We start from the raw sequence: 23625 nt of genomic DNA, 5'->3' as shown, positions 1-23625 counted from the left end.
GGGGTGGAACGCTGCGTGGCCGATATAGGGGTGGGGCTAGGTGTGAATATAAAAAATATAAGGGGTTTTTTGCGACGTGCTAGATTGAGATAGTGCAGCAAAATTTGGGAATAAGTAGACCATGACTTAGCTAAGTAAAATCCCCAGAGCCGGAAACCAGAGTTGGGGATGAGGGTAGTTTTAAGGGGTCAAAGTGGCAGTGTGTATTATTTTTTTTTGTGACCCGGCACAACATTTGTCCCCCACGCAGCGTTCCGCCCCTGGAGATTTTACTTAGTAATGTCATGATCTACTTATTTCCAAATTTTGGTGCACGGCAAAAAAAACCCCATATATTTTTATACTCACCCGTGCCTACCACCCCTTTTTACCCCAAGCAGCGTTCCGCCCCTGAAGATTTTACTTAGTTACGTCATAACCTACTTACTCCCAAATTTTGGTGCACTATCTCCATCATGAGCGCCACAAAAAAAATAATAAAAACCGCGACTTTTACCCCTTATAACTACCCTCGTCCGCTACTCTGGTTTCCGCCTCTGGGGATATTACTTAGTTATGTCATGGTCTACTTATTCCCAAATTTTGGTGCACTATCTCAATCACGAACGTCGCAAAAAACCCCTTACATTTTTTTATATTCACCCCTGCCCCACCCCTTTGGCGACCACGCAGCGTTCCACTCCTGGAGATTTTACTTATACTAAAACCGAAAATTGAAGACGGTGACTAATACATCCGGAGGGATTTCTAAGCCGCAAATTTGAGAAGTATCAGTAGCGTACTAACTGTAGTGAACAGTGAGCGTTTGACTTTTTGTTGCATTTAGTGAATAGTGGAAATTTTCCACCGGAAAGCGTAGTTATAGAACTCTATTATTATTGTCATACAGATATTTCGTTATTTCTAGGTGAGTACATTATACAGTTAGTTGTGAAATTTAGATTTATTGATTTAAAATACTTCTTGTCTTAAATTAAATCATGAAATGACAAGTAAACACATTAAACGCATTGTAAAATTTAATACAAAACGATTAAGAATTAGATTTCTAATCAAAAAATCAAGAATTAATTATTACATTGTAATAAAGCAAAACCATTAAGTAATACTTATTATTTTTAATCAAAAAAGTCAACAATTATTAATGATTGTATTATCAATAATTCATTTTGAAAATAAAGAAAATTTCGAAAAGCGTATAGAGCAGGGGCCGACAAATAATTCTAAAAGGGGCCCAGAGAGTGTTAAAAAATTTTGTCGCTTGATTCAAGTCAAGGTAAGAAATATTGTTCATTATGGCTTTTCAATTTTTGATCAAATTTCCTGGGTAATAAAGCAACATTCAATAATAAAAATACGTTAATTGACATTTCATAGACGTTGTTAAACAGAGAAATTAAAACATGTAATAATAACAAAACTCGGCAAGATTAATGAAAGTATATTTTTGTCTTTATAGAATAAAAATGGATGCGGCTGCTGGCACAAGTACGACACAGTCTCATCGACACAAACCACTGTCAAAAGCTGAGAAACAAATCGTGTGGAAAGTATATGATGGGCTTAAGAAAACACATCCTACAACGGAAGCTGTAGATCGCTGTTCGTTCTTAACAGGAGTGTCAGCCACCACAGTTGAAAGAATTGTGCGTGAATTAAAAAGCACAGAAACTTTAAGTGCGCCAAAAACTCGCCAGCGTGGACGAAGATCTTTTCATTTAAGTGAATCGCAAATGAGTATAATCCGGAGAACTGTACATACGTTCTTTTTAGAAAATAAGCTTCCAACTATCAAAAGTGTTAAGGTTAAGTTGCAGGAGAACGACATGATTCCTCAAATGGGCCGTGAAACTCTAAGAAAAGTTTTGCATAAGTTAAATTTTCGTTACATGAAACGGTGTCGGAAATCAATCCTAATAGAATAAAGAGGAAATTGTATCATGGCGACGAAGATATCTGCGCTCTATTAGGAATTATCGTGTTTCCAAAAGAAAAATATACTACCTTGATGAAACTTGGATTAATGCCGGGCATACGGTTTCAAAAATTTGGCACGATACAACTATAAGAACTCCTCGTCAAGCATTTATAGAAGGCTTATCTACAGGCTTACGAGCACCATCAGGCAAAGGTCAACGTCTTATTGTAGCTCATATCGGTAGCGATACAGGTTTTCTTGAAAATAATGCTCTCGTTTTTATATCAAAGAAAACTGGCGACTATCACGAGGACATGGACGCCGTATGCTTTGAAAGATGGTTCGAAAACGTTCTTCAGCATCTCGAACCTAACTCAGTGGTCGTATTAGACAATGCACCCTACCATAGTCGACTTGTTGAACGAATTCCTACTATGAGTGACAAAAAAGCAGTTTTGCAACATTGGTTGAGGGAAAAATCAATTCCATACGGCGAGGATATGGTTAAATTAGAGCTTATTGGTATTATTAAACAACATCGTGGTACATATCGTCAGCATGCTGTAGATACAATGGCTAGACTTCATGGCATTACCATCTTACGACTACCGCCTTATCATTGTGAATTGAACCCAATAGAATTAATTTGGGCACAAATGAAAGGATATGTGGCTCGGGAAAATGTCACATATAAAATTAGTGATGTCCAGCGTCTCTTGCAAGCCAGTTTGGACAGTATTAATTCAACTGATTGGAAGAATGCGATAAGCCATGTCATTAAAGTAGAAGACGATATGTGGAGGTTGGACGGCATGGTGGATAATGTTATTGAGCCTGTGATAATACAATTAGGATCAAATGATTCAGACAGTTCTGCAGAATCAATGGAGTAAGATGATTTGCAAAATTATGAGGTACATATCTTATTCTTCTTCTTCTTTGTCTGTTTTTCAATATGCCTCCAGTAAGTTGTCATTCCATTATTTTCATGGTCTTCACACTGATCGTCTTCCTATTAGTGAACCGTCTCTCGCCGTCCTTACTACTATATTTGTTGTCATTCGGCTTATGTGGTCGTTCCATTTTACCTGTTTTTTACCCAGTTGTTATTGTTATCCGCCTTGCATCTCCGTCATATATCTGCACTAACCCTCTCTAGCTCTTTTAGCTCTAACTCATAGTGTCTTACCATCAATTTTTCGAAGGGTTTTTATATCTGCTGTTTCTAGCATTCTTTTTGTCCTGTCTGTATCAGGTCGTGTTTTTTCCGCGTAGGTAATTATTGGTCTGATGACTGTGTTGTAAATTTTGCCTTTATCATCCATACTGCTTCGAGCTTTCTATAGCTAGATAGATGAGATACATATGTGCTGTTAAAATTAAACTAGTCGCATTTACTAGTGTTGTAAAACAACCTATTACTCTTATAGTAATACAATATCTTTTAGATTCATGACTCTGATTGAATATTACATTGTGGATTAGGCCTATTGGGGATACCACATACAAAAAAAACGCACCGATAACTTTACCCCATGGGTGGTGTGGAAACAAGTTAATTGAAGAGGTTTTAACTCCACGTCTTGAGATTATTAAAAAGTTAGTTCAGTTGTGAATAATTGATTGTATAATAAGCGTATTTCTCTTATCATAAATTGATTACTTCTAGAAACACTAAAAATTTTATTGATTAAATTCATAAAACAAAATAAAATACCTGAAAGTTAAAACATCTTAAAGGCATGAGCGCAAAATCTCGCATGTCAAAATGTTCAATGTGTTGTAAATGTATTCATTTTTTTTCGATTTCTGAGAAAACTAATAAGTATTTTTAAAAAATGTAAATGCAGAATGAAAGATTGCTTTATTACCGAGGGCTGAAAGTCCCTTAGAATAACCCAAAAGTTTCTTTTGAATGAGATATTTGAAATTAAAAGTCACACTAAATTTTCTTTTTTTTTTTCGACCCCTCTAACTTATTAATCAACATTATAGAAGTTTTCAGGAACTTTCGGCCCTCGGTAATAACGTAATCTTTCATTATGTGTTTAAATTTTTCAAAAATACTTATTAGTTTTCTCAGTAAAACACATTGAATATTTTGATAGGCGATATTTTGCGCCTATACCCTTAAGGCTTTTATAATTAAAAAAATCACAAATTCGGTTGCCTCTAAGCTGGAGTCATTTTATCTTAAAGTAATTAGTTTGTTATGTGGTTCCTTTTACTTTAGAATAATATTTATATAAATTAGTATTTTTAAAATTGCAACCGCACTCTATAAGTAGTCAGTAGATGTAAATAAGATAAGTGACTATTGTTCTATGAAAGTGACAACTGTACTCTTTATTGGCCACACAAATTCATTTTTTAAGAGTTACACAGTATCTACAACATAATACATTATTCTAAGGGTAGACATACTAAATATGTCTATGGGGATACGCCACTGATTAAAGGGTAGCTACTGAAATTTCAGGATTTACCTGAATTTTTGGGTTACCAATTATGCAACAAATTATTTACTTAAAAATAACACGCGTTCTGTAGTTGACACTACAGTTGGCTAACTTTACCTTTGATAAGAGGAGCAATTAAAAGATTTTCAAGCAGTTAAAGTCGGTTTTTAAGGGCCTGTACTTTCTGTCTCGATTAAACCCCGTTTAGCGAAACTTTGCATGACAAAATTCCTTTAACTAAGGTTTAATCGGGACAGAAACTACTAGCCCTAAGTCTTGTAAACCACAATATTTAAACTTCACCTCGTATACTACTTAGACGATTATCGAAGGGGAAGTGAAAATGAGTCACCGTCTTCAAAACATGGTTTTACCATAGTTACGTCATGACCTACTTATTCCCAAATTTTGGCGGGCTATCTCGATCATGAGCGTCACAAAAAAAATAATAAAAAACGGAACTTTGACCCCTTATAACTACCTTCCTTCCCCACTCTGGTTTCCGGCTCTGGGGATTTTAATTATTTATGTCATGGTCTACTTATACCCAAATTTTGGTGCATTATCTCAATCACGAACGTTGCAAAAAACCCGTTATATTTTTTATATTCACACCTACCCCCACCCCTTTGTCGGCCACGCAGCGTTGAGCCACTAGAGATTTTACTTAGGTACGTCATGACTTACTTATTCCCAAATTTTGGTGCACTATCTCGATCATGAGCGTCATAAAAAAAATAATAAAATCCGCGATTTTGACCCCTTATAACTACCCTCGGCCCCAACTCTGGTTTCCGGCCGTTGGTGAAAGTCATGTACACAACTAATTCAACATATCCCCGTATAGTTCTTCCATATTACTTATCACGCACAAAATCCGCTCCCAGCTCTTAGACTAGTAGGTATGTGTGTAAAAGTTAGGCCACACGTTACTATTTAACTGAGAGTGTTTACACCATTGACTGAATAAAAAACCTTCATTTATAATACTTTCTCCGCAAATGAGGGTATCTTACCTACTGTATTGTTTTTAAACAATAAATAATGATAAAATAAAAATATTGACAATTCAACCATGTGAAAATAATAACTTCATTGTGACACATTATTGCACTGTGTGTGACCCAATTTTGGGCTGAAAAACTGAAAAATGTATTACATTTTTACAAAATTTTGGAATATGTTTAATTCGTAGAACAATTTTAACAGTTGTTTTCAATACAGATTTCAATCCTCTACAAATAGTTTCCAATGTCTTTTGATGTAAAATAATTAGGAAAGCACGAATTCAAGAGTTTAGAATTTTACATTGAGTTTCCCATGCCCCGTTTTCCAATTCGCCACCCGGTAGAGTAATTTCCACCTACTAACATATTTCTCAAATTGGGCTCTGTACCGCCATTATTTAGATACTTACGATTATACACAATATAATATGTGTGAAATATCTCGACAAAGCATTCAAAATTAAAGCTGCAATCATGGAACGCGTTTTCCGCGCGCTGATGTTTCCTTTTAAGATAAGGTAAGTACATGAAGGACAGTGTATATTTCAAAAATCTGAGGATTTGAGAGGGGCGTAAGGAAATGGGCGAGTTACAAAGTTTCGCAAAAAAAGCTAATATTTCGCAAAATTAACATCAAATCGAAAAACTGAAAAATACGTGGTCGATCACGACCCCCCACGGAGTTGGGATGAGGGATTACTTTAAAATCTTAAATAGGAAACCCCCATTTTATTGCAGAGTTGAATTACTTACGTAAAAATAAGTAACTTTTATTCAAGACATTTGTTAGAATTATGGATAGGTGGCGTTATAGTAGAAAAAAACGATTTTTGAAAATGGAAAACTAAATTAAAAATGGAAACTCCCCACTAAATGAAAAACTCAAAACTTTTTTTGGTTTTAGGATCTAATCTTCACAACCCAATAGGTCCCCATGAGGCTTTAGTAACTGCATATTTAACATCCAATTCTCCCCTACTAGTATATTTGTTTATATTAAAAAAGGTCCATCGAAAAAAACATACTGCAGGTTATGAAATTTACAATGAAATTCATTTATTTGGCAATTTTTAACTAATGCAATGACGTCTAGGATTCGACATTGTCAATAGATTGTTTGTTAATAGACATATCGAGAGTTTGCTACAAAAATACAATATGTTCATAATTTTTGGTTTGGAAAAAATGAAAAGAAAATGAAAAAAAAATAAATGAGAATTATTTTTATAATTCTGCTTAAATAGACAGTTTGTTTTCTTCTCGATTTAGAATAGACCCCATAGCCTCTTTGAAGATCCCTGAGAGGGTGAAACGTACGTACGGGGATAATGGTCGCCTCTGAACCGGAAGAAAATATAGACTGTCTTTCATTTTCTCCCAGTTGACTCATATTGTGAGTACACGGAATCAACTTTCGTTGGAATTTTTACCTAGATGAATTGACGGGAGGTGACTGCTTATTGCAGAGTCCCTTTCGTCTACTTTATTTATCATTTGTTTCAATGGTAGAGGTCTCATTCTTATTTTCATTCATCTTTTTGATTGTCCATTTGATTGTGAGTTCGGTTATGTATCAAAATAAATTGATATCGAACCACTCAAGACAGTCTTGATATTTATTAAAACTCACTGCTTGTGCTTAATTGTAAGTTCGTAAGTTATTAAACAAAAAGTATTAATTAAGTATTAGCTCAAACTAAAATGTGTGACTAATAGTAATTAAATAAGTTTAATTAATTCTGGGAAAAATATGGTAACATATTCACACGAGTAAATTGCTGAAAATAAATTACAACATATAAAATATGAAATTTTTGACACGTACGCTTGATTACCATTATGTATAAAAAGAAAAATCATGTTTTCTAATTAAACAATAGTAAATAAGATATTTAGTTAAACAGTAGTTGCATACGTCTAGTAAAAATAAATCTATTCTAAAATGCATACAATATTTGTATTGTGTAGTAGTTTTGTAATCGGTTCTTTTGGTACCATAATATGGCCCTCATGTAAGTTTGCTTAGATTTAATTTCTATACATATCTAAACTTGTGTCAAGTTTGTTTTCTGATATTCAGAACTGCATAATATTAATACATGCATTTTCTTGCATCGCCTTATATTTGACTCTGTTCTAAAAACTATTTATCTGCCTCTGATTCTGACAAAACTCTCTAAAGATAGTTAAAACAATTTTTATACAGAAACTCTCCTGACAAACGAAGACCGGAGATTCCTCTGACAATTTTAAGACAATTTAACTCAATTCACCTAGTCCGAAAATGCTTCCTAAGGGAGCTAGAGCTCCTTAAAAATAGCGTCTTGTAATGAGTTTTTTTTAATACTCTCCGTGAGGGGTCGTGTTTGGTATCATTCGATAGATTTTTGAAAAATATTAAACACGTATTTTTTAGTTTTTCGATCTGACGATCATTTCGCGAAATATTCTCTTTTTTTTTGTGAAATTTTGTGACTCGCCCATTTCCTTATGCCCCGCTCAAATCGTCAGATTTTTGAAATATATGTTACCGGCTATAGTTATACCGGTTATGGTTGATCTTGATATAAATACACACACTCCAGGACAAACTTTAATATATACCAGTAAATAAACATTATCCCAAGAGAACGGCAGTTCTTGCCAGTGGCGCACAACCCCCCTACACGCGACACTATATATACACGAAATTTTCGATTTTCTAAATCTGACTGAATTGAAAATTGGGCCAAATTCCACCTTAAAGTTCAGGAAAATACTCACCCATCCATATGTCAACCATCCATTTTGGTCCAAAGGTGTGGATTTTATGGCCTTTCCTATTTAGGGTCTGTTTTTCGTTCTCGTCCACAAAACTCCCAAAAATTTCGAAAATTTAAGTCCGACCTTTACGGCTTGTGATATAGTCCATTCTTTCACGGTTTTTGCTCTAAATTTTAAAGAACCGCTTGGATTGACATGAAATTTGGCATGCGCATAGCTTACATGTCAAAGAAAAAACGTGATATTGTGCCGATGTGTGCTTTTGCCCTGGGGGTGACTTTCACCCCCTCTTGGGGGTGAAAAAATATATTTCCAAAACAAGTCCGGAAATGGGTAAACTGACTAATTTTAAGTAACTTTTGTTCTATAGAGTTTTTTCGCCAAGCCAACACTTTTCGAGTTATTTGCGAGTGAATATGTTCATTTTTCAACAAAATAACCACATTTTTAGACGGTTTTTCGCAAATAACTCAAAAAGTAAGTATTTTGTCGAAAAAAACGTTCTTAGCAAAAATATAGCATATAGAAAAGTAAAAAAATGGTGTACGAGTTAGGTCTCTGGATCTCGTAGAACCAGAGTTATAGCGAATGAAAAATAGATTCATATTCACCAAATTTCAAATAGAATATTTCGACGTGAAATATCCAAAAAATTAAGCACTTTTTGGGGAAAACCCATTATAACTTTTTTAAAGTGTTTAAAAAAAGCTTTATTTCTGTTTTTACAAAAAGTTCTTAGCATTAAATTTAAGCAAGTTACGCTGAAAATAAAGTTGGTCCCTTTTGTTTTTGCAAAAAAAATCGGGAAGACCACCCCCTAATTAGCAACTTAAATGAAATTAATCGTTGCCGCTCCACAAATTATTTTACTTATATTGTGTTTATATGATCTGTAAGTTTCATCGATTCAAAGTGCTTATTTTTGAAAAAATTTGGTTTCAAAGTAAAATTTTTAAAAATTTAAATTTTGAAAAATATGCTTTTTTTCAAAATAACTTAAAAATTGTTAGAGATACCAAAAATCTCGATAAACAAAAAAAAGTCATATTTGCTTTTCTGAATATCATGTATTTTTTGTTTTTCTGTTAGACAAAAATTGATCCTTTTCTGAATATCATGTATTTTTTTGTTTTTCTGTTAGACAAAAATTGATCAAGATTTCGTGTTTCTAAATTTGCATACATTTGTGCTCAGTGACTCGTTCAACCCCTTTTAACTACAGCCCTTTCAATAATAAGGACTTTGAACCGATGAAACTTACAGATCATATTAACAATATATACACGAGTCAAGAAACTTGCGAAGTCGTTACGATTAAGTTCATTTAAGATAATAATAAGGGGGTGATTTTCTCGATTTTTTTACCAAAACCAAAAGGGACTAACTTTATTTTGAGCGTAACTGGTTTAATTTTGATGCTAGAATTTTTTTTTATAAAACAAAAATCAAGCTTTTTTTAAACACTAAATAAGTTGTAATGAGTTTTCCCCGAAATGTGCTTCATTTTTGGTTATTTCACGTTAAAGTATTCCATTTGGAATTTGACGAATATGAACCTATTTTTCATTAGCTATAACTCTGCTTCTGCTAAATAAAAAGACGTGATATATACACCATTTTTTAAAATTTTTTATACGCTATATTTTTGCTAAGAATGCTTTTTCGACAAAATACTTACTATTTGAGTTATTTGCGAAAAACCGTCTAAAAGCGTGGTTATTTTGTTGAAAAAATGAACATATTCACTGCCAAATAACTCGAAAAGTATTGACTTAGTGAAAAAACTCTATAGAACAAAAGTTACTTAAAATTAGCCAGTTTACCCATTTCCTGACTTTCTTTGGAAGAATATTTTTTAACCCCCAAGAGGGGCACCCCCAGGGCAAAAGCACATATCGGCACAATATCACTTTTTTTCTTTGACTTGTTAGCTGTGTGTATGCCAAATTTCATGTCAATCCAAGCGGTTCTTTAAAATTCAGAGGTTTTGCAATATTTTACCGTTAAAGAATGGACTAATAGTACTGATCATTATCTTTCCAACGCATGTGTAATTTTGAAAATCTGTTATACCATTTAAATGTTACCGAGCTCAGAAATATGACTCGATTTCTATTTAAAAAAGAGTAAATGTTTGTGGATATGTATGTATGTATGTATGTGGAAAAATTAAACCGATCTGAATTTTTTTTTCTGTGTTTGAAGAGGGGACCAGGTCCGATTCAGAACCGGTGTAGTTTGTGACTTTTGACCACCCATGAGCCAGCTATTATAGGACTTGGTAGGTACAAAATGGCATATCTTTTGGGGGTATATATCTTCGGTTCAAGAAGACCGCAACCGCAAATACACCAAATCAATAGTGTTGAGTTAAGCTTTCAAATGGTGTCTAAACCGTCAGGATCAGATATACACAGAGAACATGTCTAAACCGTCAGGATCAGTATAGCCGAAAAACTGAAAAACTAAACTTTAAAAATTTTGGTTTTTCGACAGTTACTCAAAATTTCAACCTACGAATTGCGCCAATAACTAAGCGTTTGTAGAAGGGCTCTAGGCGCATCTAACGGTGTATACCTCATATCCGGGAAAATTCGAATTTTTAAGTTATAGGCTTGATAAGTTTGATTAAATATATTTCCAATGGGGAAAAACAGTTTTCAAGCGCAATAATTCCTGTAACACCTTCAGTTATAATACTTTACCTTAGATGCATCGGATACTACTTGTCAATACGTTTCAAACTCATGTTTAGTGATCAAAATCGGTTAAGCCGTTTAGAAGTTATTAAGCTACAAAAGTATAATCCAATTAACCATTATCCCCGAAATGGTTTATGTAGTTGTAGTGTTTACGACGCTAAATTTGATGAGGCAACGGGCAATCCGAGTTCATTTACCGGCCATCCCAATATTTTTTTTAAACTACTTCGAATAGAAAAAAAATCTAGTGTACATTCGATGTACACTAGATCATTGTTGGGAGATAATGCGACAAAGGCGACCATGTATAAAGCTTAACGTGTAATCGAGAAACATTACATTCAACTTCATACATCTAATTTATAAATAACTTTGAAAAACTCCTGATACAAGAATAAAACCGATAAACGCCGTAAAAATGAGTGGCGCATACAATATTCCAGCTACAAAAGATCTGATATGAATATTACGTGGCGCGAAAATGTATTGTCATTTTGATACAAAATAAAAGTCTAGTTTTATTTTAAAAGATTTTTTTCATAATATTTGCTAAACTTAAAGTAAACGCGCCACAAAAGAGCTTCAAAAATCAAACTGTATCAAAGTTACTCTTTTGTAGCGCGTTTTACTTCAACTTTAGCAAATATTATGAAAAAATATTTTAAAATAAAACTGGAATTTTATTTTGCATCAAAATGAAAATACACTTTCGCGCCACGTGATATTCATATCAGATCTTTTGTAGCTGGAATATTGTATGTGCGACTTATTTTTACGGCGTTTAGCGGTTTTTTATTCTTGTAATATACCTACAAAGCCAAAATATAGAGATAAACTGAATAAAATCCTATATACTATTTGATGTACTGGATATGCTTGCTCCACTACAGTAAATAAGTAGATCATCAGCGTACAGTAGAGCTTTTACCGGTTGATTAACTTGTTTTGAAATATCGGTAATCGTAAGTTGAGCAGAGTTGGACTTAAAACAGAGCCTTGAGGTACACCATTGAATTGTTCGAGAACATGCGACTCACTTCCATTTATTCTAACTTTAAATTTACGGTGATTTAAAAAGTTATCTATGAATGCGTAATAGTCCTGTCGCCAGGGGGGGTACAACGGCCTCCTGTATTCAGATGGACTTACCCAAGTTTTTTTTATGTATTTTGACCTGTAGAACATGAATTTTTTGGGTAACAGTTGATCCGGATGTCGATAAGATTGTTATAAACCAAGAAGTTGAGGAATCACATAACAGCGATTTCTCGCAAAACAAAACATTTTTTTGAATTTTTTGGGACATTTTAACCAAAAAATGTTCCTACAAATTTTTTAGTAGGATGCATAGTTTTTGAGATAAACGCGGTTGAACTTTCAAAAAATCGAAAAATTGGAATTTTTGAACCCGAAAATCTTTTGATTAAAAAATAAAATAGCAATTCTGTTTACCGCATTTGAAAGTTCAAGTCAAATTATATCGGTTTTAATTATTTGTATGGCCAAAAATATATTATTTTATTGTTAAAACAAAGCTATAAACACCTAGTGCTTGAGTGATGTTTCAATGATTTCTCATTTAAAATCGAACGAGTACGTAGAGGAGGTAAAAGTGCAAGCGGGGCTATTTGTAAGTAGCATGCATTAAAACGCATGTATTAGGCACGGGAAACAGTATGTGTTTATAGCTTTTTTTAACAATCAAAAAATAAATTTTTAGCAATGCAAATATTCAAAACAGATATAATTTGACTTAAACTTTTAAAGGCGGTAAGCAGGATTGCTATTTTCTTTTTTATTCAAACGTTATTCGGGTTCAAAAATTGCAATTTTTCCATTTTTTGAAAGTTCAACCGCGTTTATCTCGAAAACTATGCATCGTACGAAAAAACTTGTAGGAACATTTTTTGGTTAGAATGACCCAAAAAATACAAAAAAATGTTTTGTTTTGCGAGAAATCGCTGTTATGTAATTCCTCAACTTCTTTGTTTATAACAATCTTATCGACATCCGGATCAACTGTTACCCAAAAAATTCGTGTTCTACGGGTCAAAATACATAAAAAAAACTTGGGTAAGTCCATCTGAATTAAGAAGGCCGTTGTACCCCCCCCCTGGCGACAGGACTATAAATATTGCCTGTAATATTATTATTATCGATGAGTCTCTGTAATATTACGTTGTTTGGAATATTGTCGAAGACGCTTTCAGTATCGAAGGCTGCCACAAATGTATCATGTTTCTTATTGAAATTCTCGGTTATATGATTTTGTAGTAATACTAAATTGTCCATTGCGCTTCGTTGTGGTCTGAATCCCGATTAAACCGAGCTAATTATATTATGCTTTTCAGAAAACCAGATAAGTCTATTATTGATTAATTTTTCCATTAATTTGCACATGCAACAAGTTAATGAGATGGGTCTATAAGATGGGTCTATAAGAGCAATAAAATCTTTATCATCTAATTACGCCTCTCCAGCAATTTGCACTGACTCCTTAGCATCTATCAATTCCATAAAAAATATTTTCACAAGACATCCAATTGTCAAAGCCATCCATGACTCAATTAACTTACTGACCTCTCAAGGAGTCATTCCGACAATCATCTGGGTACCATCCCATGTAGGTATTCAGGGAAATGAAAGAGCAGACGCCGCAGCCACATCAGCACTATCATCAATCAGTGATCCTGAAAGTATCCAAATAGACAAAGATCTAAAACGTCATTTTAAACATTTAACAGACAACTGCTGGCAAACCCATTGGAATAAGCTGCCTTCGAAGCTGAAAGAAATTCAACCGAATATTGGTACTTTTACACCGCCGAATATCTGCAGAAAATCAATCGTAGTACTTAGAAGACTAAGAATTGGGCATACCAGACTAACCCACGGACATTTAATGGCTTCTGAAGACCCTCCTATGTGCCAATATTGCCAATGTCAGCTGTCAGTGAAACATATCCTACTCGATTGTCCAAAATATCAACATGAACGACAACTTCATGGACTCAAGAGTAGCCTGAATGAAGCACTAAACTCGCCAACTGATATATTCCACACCATAAACTACCTACGAAATATAAATATTCTCAATAAAATATAAATGTTCATGTAATTAAAATCACTCGAATCTATGTATTTATTGTATGTATAGTAGGGTGGTGCGAAAAAAGTCAAGTTGATAATTCCGTATCTCTATAGTGCGGAAAAGTTGCGATTGGTAATTACAAGAAAAACAAAAAAAGAATTATTCAAATCGGACTTTATCTTCCGATCCCGCAACGGACCTAAAGATTATGAAAAAAAAATGAAATTTTACCTTTATTTTTTAAATTTTTATTTATCCTTCGAGCACGTTTTATTTACTGCTATAGTAAAACTTATTTACACTTTGCATGATTGAGTACTAAAAGAAATTGTTTTACGCATTTAACGGATATTTTCCGATCCCGCAAGGTCAATCAAAATCTATAAAAATTTGAAATTTTTGATGATTTTAAAAAATTAAAAAACATTTAGTTATCTGATTTTTTTCTTACATTGTGAAGCTCTTCGCTTGTTTAAATATTGTATGACAATATTTAAACAGCCCAGATACCTATACCCGAGGAGAAAACCTCCACGAATTTAAAAACCACCCGTGTTGAGCTGGCCCCCCCCCCCCCACTTGCAAAAATTAAAAAACAAATAGCCCTGATTTATGAGCTATTTATGAGCTCTCATATTCCGCAAACTAAAAATTTTGAGCTCGTTCCACTGAGCAGGAATTTAATACCCTAGTGGGGGGGGGGGGCTGAGTCAGCCCCCCCCACTACTTAAAAATAGGAATATTGAATCGGTTTTTGCGGCAGAATTACGAGCTATTTATGAGCTCTTGAAATTATATAGTTTCGATTTTTGAGCTCATCCCCTTCACCCCCAAACAACCCTTTAATTGATTTAACTTAAGAGAAAGATGCTGAGAAAACTTAAAATATATCGTATTGCGGATATAATTCCTATAGCTTATATACTCTAAGAATAAACTATTAAATCAAGGGCATTTCGATTATTGAGCTACAACCCCTTCGCAAGAAAACCACCCTATCTTCCCGGCATAAGAGAAAGTTGTACTTAAAATGCGTTAAACTAATTATTTAGCGACTACATATCATTTAATAATTTATAAGCTTCCAAATTACGCGCATTTAGATCAGTAAATTGCAATTTATTTTGTATAGTGCAGTCACTGAAGATAAAAATCAACGATTACCTTCAAGTTCGGTGAACCTTCATCGATTTTCACGAAAATTGGTCAGTGGTTAGAGGATACGTCAAGAAACAAAGGTGACATGGTACCACCTTGCGCCTTTACCCTGAGGGTGGATACCGCCCCTTCTCCGGGGTGAAAATTATTTTATAAAAAATAACTGCACAAATCAATAAAAGAACAAATTAAAAGCAAAATTTATTATATAAAGGTAATAAAATAAGTCAATACTTTTTAAGTTATGAAAGATCAAAGATTTTAATTATTTGTGAAAAAAATGCATGTTTTGAAGAGGTTTTTTGTAAATCACTGAAAAACTGTAAATTTTTACAAAAAAGTTAATAGTAGTTTAATTCGTATAGCTTATATTCTAAGAATAAACCCTTAAATCACGCACCTTTCGATTATATAGCTACAACCCCTTCGCAAGAAAACGACCCCATTTTCCCGGCTTAAGAGAGAGTTGTTCTTAAAATAATTTAAATTGATTATTTGGCGACTACATATCGTTTAATAATTTATTAGCTTGCAAAATATACGCATCTCAATTATTGAATTGCCATTTTCTTTCTATAGTGCAGTCACTGAAGGTAAAAATCAACTATTACCTTCGATTTCGGTAAATCTCCATTTATTTTCACGAATTGACAATAACAACTTGGGGTTTTAGCCTGGGGTATATGTCACCCCTTCTCGGGAGTGAAAATTACTTTATTAAAAATAACCCCACAAATCGAGAGAGGGACAAATTTTAAGCAAAATTTGTTACATAATGTGATTAAAATAAATCAATACTTTTTGAATTATTAAAGATCAAATATTTTAATTTTTGGAAAGAAAATGCATGCTTTAGAGCGATTTTTCATAAATGACTCAAAAACTGTAAGTTTTTACAAAAAAGTTTTCATCACTAAAATTGAAGCTAATAAAAAATATAATAAATTGCTTACTTGAAAAACCTTTAATGTTAATTTAAAGTAAGTTATTGGTAATTAAATGTATATTTTTTTCCGCGACTGTTCAAATCTAAGGGTTCAAGCTTAAATAACGGGAAAAAGATGCAATTTATAACACTTAGGTACTAAATACTTGTCAAAGTACTTAGAAATACCCATCAAAAATAAGATCCAGAAAAAGTTGATAATATCAAAAATTTTGATTCAAAATCCGCTCACCAATTTTCGTGAAAATGAATGGAAATTTACCGAAATCGAAGGTCATAGTTGATTTTTACCTTCAGTGACTGCACTATAGAAAGAAAATGGCAATTCAATAATTGAGATGCGTATATTTTGCGAGCTCATAAATTATTAAACAATATATAGTCGACAAATAATTAATTTAAATTATTTTAAGTACAACCCTCTCTTAAGCCGGGAATATGGGATGGTTTTCTTGCGAAGGGGTTGTAGTTCAATAATCGAAAGGCGCGTGATTTTAGAGATTATTCTTAGAATATAAGCTATACGAATTAAACTACTATTAACTTTTTTGTAAAAACTTACAGTTTTTCAGTGATTTACAAAAAACCTCTTCAAAACATGCATTTTTTTTCACAAATAATTAAAATCTTTGATCTTTAAAAACTTAAAAAGTATTGACTTATTTTATTAACTTTATATAATAAATTTTGCTTTTAATTTGTTCTTTTATTGATTTGTGCAGTTATTTTTTATAAAATAATTTTCACCCCGGAGAAGGGGCGGTATCCACCCTCAGGGTAAAGGTGCAAGGTGGTACCATGTCACCTTTGTTTCTTGACGTATCCTCTAACCACTGGCCAATTTTCGTGAAAATCGATGAAGGTTCACCGAAATTGAAGGTTATCGTTGATTTTTACCTTCAATGACTGCACTATACAAAATAAATTGCAATTTACTGATCTAAATGCGCGTAATTTGGAAGCTTATAAATTATTAAATGATATGTAGTCGCCAAATAATTAGTTTAACGCATTTTAAGTACAACTTTCTCTTAAGCCGGGAAGATAGGGTGGTTTTCTTGCGAAGGGGTTGTAGCTCAATAATCGAAATGCCCTTGATTTAATAGTTTATTCTTAGAGTATATAAGCTATAGGAATTATATCCGCAATACGATATATTTTAAGTTTTCTCAGCATCTTTCTCTTAAGTTAAATCAATTAAAGGGTTGTTTGGGGGTGAAGGGGATGAGCTCAAAAATCGAAACTATATAATTTCAAGAGCTCATAAATAGCTCGTAATTCTGCCGCAAAAACCGATTCAATATTCCTATTTTTAAGTAGTGGGGGGGGCTGACTCAGCCCCCCCCCACTAGGGTATTAAATTCCTGCTCAGTGGAACGAGCTCAAAATTTTTAGTTTGCGGAATATGAGAGCTCATAAATAGCTCATAAATCAGGGCTATTTGTTTTTTAATTTTTGCAAGTGGGGGGACCAGCTCAACACGGGTTTAAAAACCAGTGGAGGAAACCACTGAAAACAAACGGATATGCATAGGGATTGCGGCTATGCACCATCCTAGTATACCGCCACCCCAACCTCAAGTTGTAACAGCATCGTGCCGAAGGGGTACATGGCCCAGGGGTAACGTAGTGGGCTACAAGCGATGCCTAAGGGAGATGGCGAACCCGAGGGGAAAACAGCCTTGGCGGGGCAAGGGCGCACTGCCCCACTGGACAGATCAACACGACCCAACTCGTGAGAAGGAAGATGGGACAAAAAAAGAAAAACAAAAAAGGCGGAAGAGAGAGCAGCGGGGGCGAAAAAGAAAATAGAAGAGGCGGGGAAAAAGAAAGGGACGAGAATCAAGGGGAGAAAAGATGGAGAAGAGAAGTGGAAGAAAAGGAAGACCCCGGATCTAGAACCAGCGCAAACAGAAGCAAGGGAAAAGGAAGAGAAGGTAAGAGGGAAACAAGGGAAGTAAGAGAGGAACTGCAAACCAAGAGAGAAGAAGAAAGAAAGAGAATAGGAAGAGAAAAAGAGGGAGAAGAGAACAGACAGAAGGACGAAAAAAATAAAGCGAAGAGTCAAAGGAAAGAAAACGCAAGGGAAGAAGGGGAATCGAGCAGCTCTGACAGCAGTTCCGATGATGAGTCGAAGGAAGAGGAGCAAACACCCAACTGTAATGCAAGAACAAAGCTGGAACGCCTCCAGGATAGTGTAGCGGCCCTTGAAAAACTCATGGTTGAGGTGCCAAATACAAGGGTTGCCATAAAGCAGGAGGTCGACAACCTGAGAAACCGGTTGTTCGATTATACCGAGGAACTGGAGGAAAGCAAGAAGAAAGAAGAGGTTCCAAGGAAGTCTGTTTGCACGACATCCAGAGGTGTGCAGACGAACATGGAGCCCTTGAAAGTCAAGAAAATGGCGACAATGGGTGTTCAAGTGGACCTAGAGAACCCAGAAGCCATTAAAAGGAGGGTGGACGCCATCACGGAAAAAATGGCAATATGCGAGTACGAGGAAATAACAGAGTTCTTAAATGAGGACTGGCCGGAGGAAGTCTTCCAAAGAACTGAAGTGAAAGAGGGGGCATCTCTGATATAGCAGCAGACGTGGCAGTATTTGTTACCAACAACGACGAGGACAAAAAATCCATGGAAACGGTGAAAGGTATGTTTCCTGACCTACCAGGTGTTTCAGCGGAGGTAGATGAGGATGGAGGCCTGGGAACTGTGAGAGTCACGATGTCTGCTCATGTAGATGGAACGTGGATTGACAAGGAGAAATATGGATTCAAACTTCTACCAAACAAGAAGGAAGAACTCGAGTCGGTGAAGTTCCTCAAGACATGCAGGAAACTGGTACAGAAGATGGAGGAGCTAGGAAAAGAAAGAGTGGGAATTCACACGCCAACATCACTAGGAGTTGAGACATCGAGGAGAATCCTGGAGTGGGCAGCAAGAGGAAGGGGTGTGACGATCACGCTCCTAGGCAAAAAATCCAGAAGAGGGTGGGCAAACATTAACACCAAGCCCAGAGAACAATGTGGAGTAGTACTTATCAGCAAAAACAAGGAAAAATCATTTGCGGACCTTATGACAGAAGTGAAAAGTAACCTCACAGGAAGAAAATCCATCGACATAAAAAGGATCAGACAGACCAGAAATCAAGAATATCACTGGAACTGGGAGGAGGAAGGGAAATGGCGGAGGAAGTGAAGAAACTCCTCTCTGGTAGCACATGTGTGTCGAGAGTAGTGGCAAAAGGGGGCGTCGTAAAGAGAAGAATCTTGATGCAAGAAATCCCACCCAACACAACAGAGGATGTGATCCAAAAGGCCACAGAGGAAGCAGCCGGTAAAGAGCGGGCATGTGACATAGTAAAAACCTGGACCGAGACACGGGGTGGAGAAAGAGGGATGATGAGTGCAGTGATGGATGTCGACGAAGACGCGGCCGAAAAGATCCTAAGAATGAGAAGAATTAGGGTAGAGTATACCTCCTGACCGAGAGTTAGCATGATGCAGGGTCAATCACCGACAGTCGAAAACCTGGAGAGGGTAATTAAAGAAGCGATGGAGGGAAGCAGGAGGGGTCGCCGAGATGTAAACAAGATGCTCTACTGGTGGAACGCGGACATCGAGACACAAAGAAATGAATGTATAGTCATGAGAAGAAGGCTAACGAGAGCAAGGGGCAGAGCAGGAGTCGATCCTGATGTCATCGAGGAGATCGAGGATGAGTACCGCCTACGGAAGAGGGAACTCTACAGGAAAATTCGTGCAGAAAAAAGAAGGCACTGGAGAGAACTGTGTGAAAAACTGGATGAGGACGTCTGGGGTCAAGGATACAGGATCGCCATGAAAAAGTTTCATGCGTACCCCTCGTATGAAATGCCTATGGATAAGAAGCTCGAGGTAACACGAGAGCTCTTTCCCGCGGGCAGGTGGCATGGTGTACGGAGAGACGAGGAAGCTGAGCGGGCTTACCCTTTACCATGGATGAACTTGTCGAGGCATTGGGCGCACTCAAGACGCGCAGGTCCCCCGGTTTGGATCAGATATCACCTGAGGCGGTGAGGTGTCTAGGACGGGCCGCGTGGCTTCTGGAGCACATGAATGCACTGCTGGAAGCACAGACCTTTCCTGAGCCTTGGAGGACATCGAAGTTGGTACTGCTTCCAAAGCTGGGGAAAAGTATCGACCCATCTGCCTTCTTCCGTGCGTCGGTAAGCTGTATGAAAGAATGCTGCGGGGACGTATCGATGGCATGATTGATAGGTTGGGAGGCTTGTCCCCGAGGCAGTTTGGTTTCAGTAAAGGGAGAAGCACAATTGATGCAATCGTGAGTGTATTCGACGCATTGCGAAATAGAGGGGATGAACACCGTTGGGCAGCCTTGTTGTTGTTCGATGTTAGGAATGCATTCAATACGCTGCAGTGGAACGAGGTAATGAAGGCAATGGAGGAGAGAGAGTGTCCTGGATACCTGATGAACGTGGTAGCGGAATATCTGTCTGAAAGAAGAATTATGGTGGAGAAAGGCACGATCGTGGATGTGACGGCAGGTGTTCCCCAGGGATCTGTCTTGGGCCCGACGCTATGGAATCTAGCATATGACGGGATCCTGAACTGTGAATATGGAGAGGGTACGTCTCCCTTCGCATTTGCAGACGATCTCGCTTTGCTGGTAGTGGCGCGGGACGAGCCAGATCTTAAATACCGGGTACGGAAAGCAGGCGGCGTCGTGAAGAAATGGATGACACAGCATGGACTGAAACTCGCGGCAGAGAAGACCGAGGCCATCATTCTGAAGGAGAAAAGGAACAGGCAAAGTGTGGAGCTACAATGTGCAGGAGCGTGTCTAACACCCAAGAAACACGTAAAGTACCTAGCAGTGACGTTGCACCAGAATGGAAAATGGAGGGAGCACGTGCAGGTGGTGACCCGGAAGGCTGCAAACAGTGCGGCTGCGTTGGGGAGGGTGATGCCCAACATTGGAGGACCCAAATCCGAAAGGAGGAGGGCCTTGCACTGTGTTGTGCAGTCGATCGTCCTCTATGCAGCCCCAGTCTGGAGTGAGGCGGTAGGGATACGGGCCTACAGGGGGCTCATTACACGAGTGGACAGAACAAGTCTGCTGCGAGTGGCATGCGCCTACAGGACTGTGTCTGCCGCAGCCTTGTGGGCCATCACTGGGTGTGTTCCGCTGCATGTGTTGGTAGTAGAAAGAAAAGAACTGGATGAGAGCAGAGACCTTAAGCTTAGTATGGCCGAGAAAAGACAGGAAAGAGAAAGGTCAATTGAAAGATGGCAGCAAGAATGGAACAACATGGAGAATGTGGCACAGTGGACAAAGATGTTGCTTCCTAACTTAAAAGATTGGATGGACTGTGGTCACAGGCGACTGGACTATTTCCTGACGCATGTGCTCACAGGACACGGGTGTTTTAGAGCCTACCTCTCTAGGTTTGGAAAGGCTGACACTGACGAATGTCTATACTGCAGACACCCGGACACTGTTACACATACCATGCTAGAGTGCAACAGATGGATAGTAGAAAGAAATAGAATGGAAAGAGAGACATGTGTGAATTTTTTGACAGTGCGAGAAATGATTGAGAGAATGATTGAAAATAAAACTGGTTGGACTAGCATACACAACTATATCCGTGTAGTGATCAAGAAGAAAGAAGAGGAGGAAAAACTGCTGTACCAACGATAGGGGTGAGAGGGAAATATATGGCGAGTAGAAGGCAGAGGGAATAAGTTTTGACGAGAGGCGAATAAGTGAGATATATTGTATGAGACAGACTGTGGGAAAGAAGCTCTAATTAAAAAAGAAAGCCCAATCTTGGGACCAAAAAAAGGGGGAACGGGGAAAATGAAGGGCCTCCTTGCTTACAGTCTGTGGATAAATGAAGGTAAAGTGCTTCAGAAGCGATGTCGACCTTGCAGCGGCCATTCCGTTTTCGGGGCGCTGGATGACAGAGGAGGGTCTGGTTTAGCAGGTAGGCATTCGGCGTAGCCTCGGCCACGAGAGAGCGTTTTAAAGCACCTCGGGAACTATCGCTGGTACTACGAAGAATGAATCCTGCACTAAGGTCAGTCAGGCGGCGTTCTGGACTGAGGTGGGTGTCTTTTGAAGATTCCAGACCCCCCCCTCTTTAAAGACGAAAAAAAAAGATCTCAAAACGAGGGGGTTGTTGCACATCTAGCTCCACACGTACCCTTCTCTCCAACCAACCAATGAGTGTGTGTTTTTTACATTATTTACATTATGTGCATTTCTTTTTCATCTGTTTGTGTCCAGCTCTCAAACACCAACTTTGCATTGTGATTTCTTGGTAAAATCTGGCAGCATGGACCTTGATTTAAGTGTTGTCCTGGTGCATCCATCTCTTGATTGAGTCCCACATATATTAGCATTAGACGATGCTTCCGTGGCCAACTTTAGACACCGTTCATCAGCTGGCTTGTGGCAGGAATAGTTTTGTACATTCCAGTTTGACATGTCGCCCGATATAGTACAAGGAGTTATATCTCCATTTGAAACTCTTCGAGGAAGTGGTGGAGAAGATAGTTTTGCAACATTCCAGTCTATTATTTTAGTTTAGTCCTGGGCTTCAAAATTTCAAGTAGTAGGGAGAAAGGAAACACATTAGAGAGCTAGGGCCAAGGAGAGTGTTAAAAGCCGGACAGACTAAAGCCAAGGGCAAACGTATTAGAAATTTCTCCCTCCTTCTTTAAAATTTCAAGCACACGTCTACACTGAAATAATAGACTGGAATGTTACAAAACTATCTTCTCCGCCAGTTCTTCGAAGAGTTTCAAATGAAGATATAACTTCTTGCATTACATCGGGAGACATGCCAGACTGGAATGTACAAAACTATCCCTGCCACATGCAAGCTAACGAGGGGTGTCTAAAGTTGCTCAAGGAAGCATGGTCTAATGCTAATGTATGTGGCCCCAATCAACAGATGGATTCATCAGAAAAACATTTAAATTAAGGTCCATGCTGCCAGATTTTACCAAGAAATCACAATACAAAGTTAATGTTTAAGAACTGGACACAAACAGATGAAAAAGAAATGAAAATATGTACATAATGTAAAAAACACACACTCATTGGTTGGTTGGAGAGAGGGGTGCGTGTGGAGCTAGAACTGCAACCACCTCCTCGTTTTGAGTTCTCGGTTGTTTAAATATTGTCATACAATATCTAAACAAGTGAAGAGCTTCACAATGTAACAGAAAAATGAGATAAATAAATGTTTTTAAAAAAATAAAAATGTATACCATTTTTATTCAGTTGCAATGCGAAGGCAAAACAATCTTACTTTTCAATTAGAATACGGAGTGCAGTCCAGTCCCTTGAATCGCGATTTTCGGCTCTTATTGGAGCCTTCATCGGAAAGAACGTAGGCACTGTTCTCCATATTTTAACTGATTCGCATCGAGAGGTTCTCCCACCCATTGCAACTGAAGTGATGATAGTAGGTGGCTAGCGCCATCTGGCATTGAAAGACGAAGTAGTTTTAAATCCTAATAGTAAATTATTAATATTGAAAATATTAAAAATATTACTAAAAGATTTTTAA

At 36.9% G+C, this 23625-nt stretch overlaps 2 protein-coding genes across 2 annotated transcripts in view; both read left to right on the top strand.

Annotated features, from left to right (window-relative positions):
* The first annotated feature begins 1466 nt into the window (after window positions 1-1466).
* Window positions 1467-2811, top strand: LOC126890217 (uncharacterized). The gene is made up of 2 exons (XM_050659071.1): window positions 1467-1873; window positions 1992-2811. The coding sequence occupies exons 1-2, from the start codon at window positions 1467-1469 to the stop codon at window positions 2809-2811; spliced, it is 1227 nt and encodes a 408-aa protein (XP_050515028.1).
* A 4458-nt stretch (window positions 2812-7269) lies between these two features.
* The window catches only part of LOC126890216 (mucin-6-like), a 52817-nt gene continuing 36461 nt past the window's right edge, over window positions 7270-23625 (top strand). Inside the window, exon 1 of the mRNA XM_050659070.1 lies at window positions 7270-7396. Within this exon, the coding sequence (XP_050515027.1) occupies window positions 7327-7396 (70 nt within the window). The 5' untranslated portion in view covers window positions 7270-7326. The remainder of the gene's footprint in view (window positions 7397-23625) is intronic.

Source organism: Diabrotica virgifera, chromosome 8 (genome assembly GCF_917563875.1).
Source record: "Diabrotica virgifera virgifera chromosome 8, PGI_DIABVI_V3a".
In the NCBI taxonomy this organism is placed as follows: Eukaryota; Metazoa; Arthropoda; class Insecta; order Coleoptera; family Chrysomelidae; genus Diabrotica; species Diabrotica virgifera.
The sequence above is the reverse complement of the archived record's forward strand: the minus strand, read 5'-3'. Positions and strand labels throughout refer to the sequence as shown.

Excerpts from the sequence above, each read along its gene's own strand:
- LOC126890217 (XM_050659071.1), top strand. The coding sequence starts at position 1,467 with ATGGATGCGGCTGCTGGCACAAGTACGACACAGTCTCATCGACACAAA. Across the intron at positions 1,874-1,991 it reads CTAAGAAAAGTTTTGCATAA|AAAAATATACTACCTTGATG; the intron begins GTTAAATTTTCG and ends TGTTTCCAAAAG.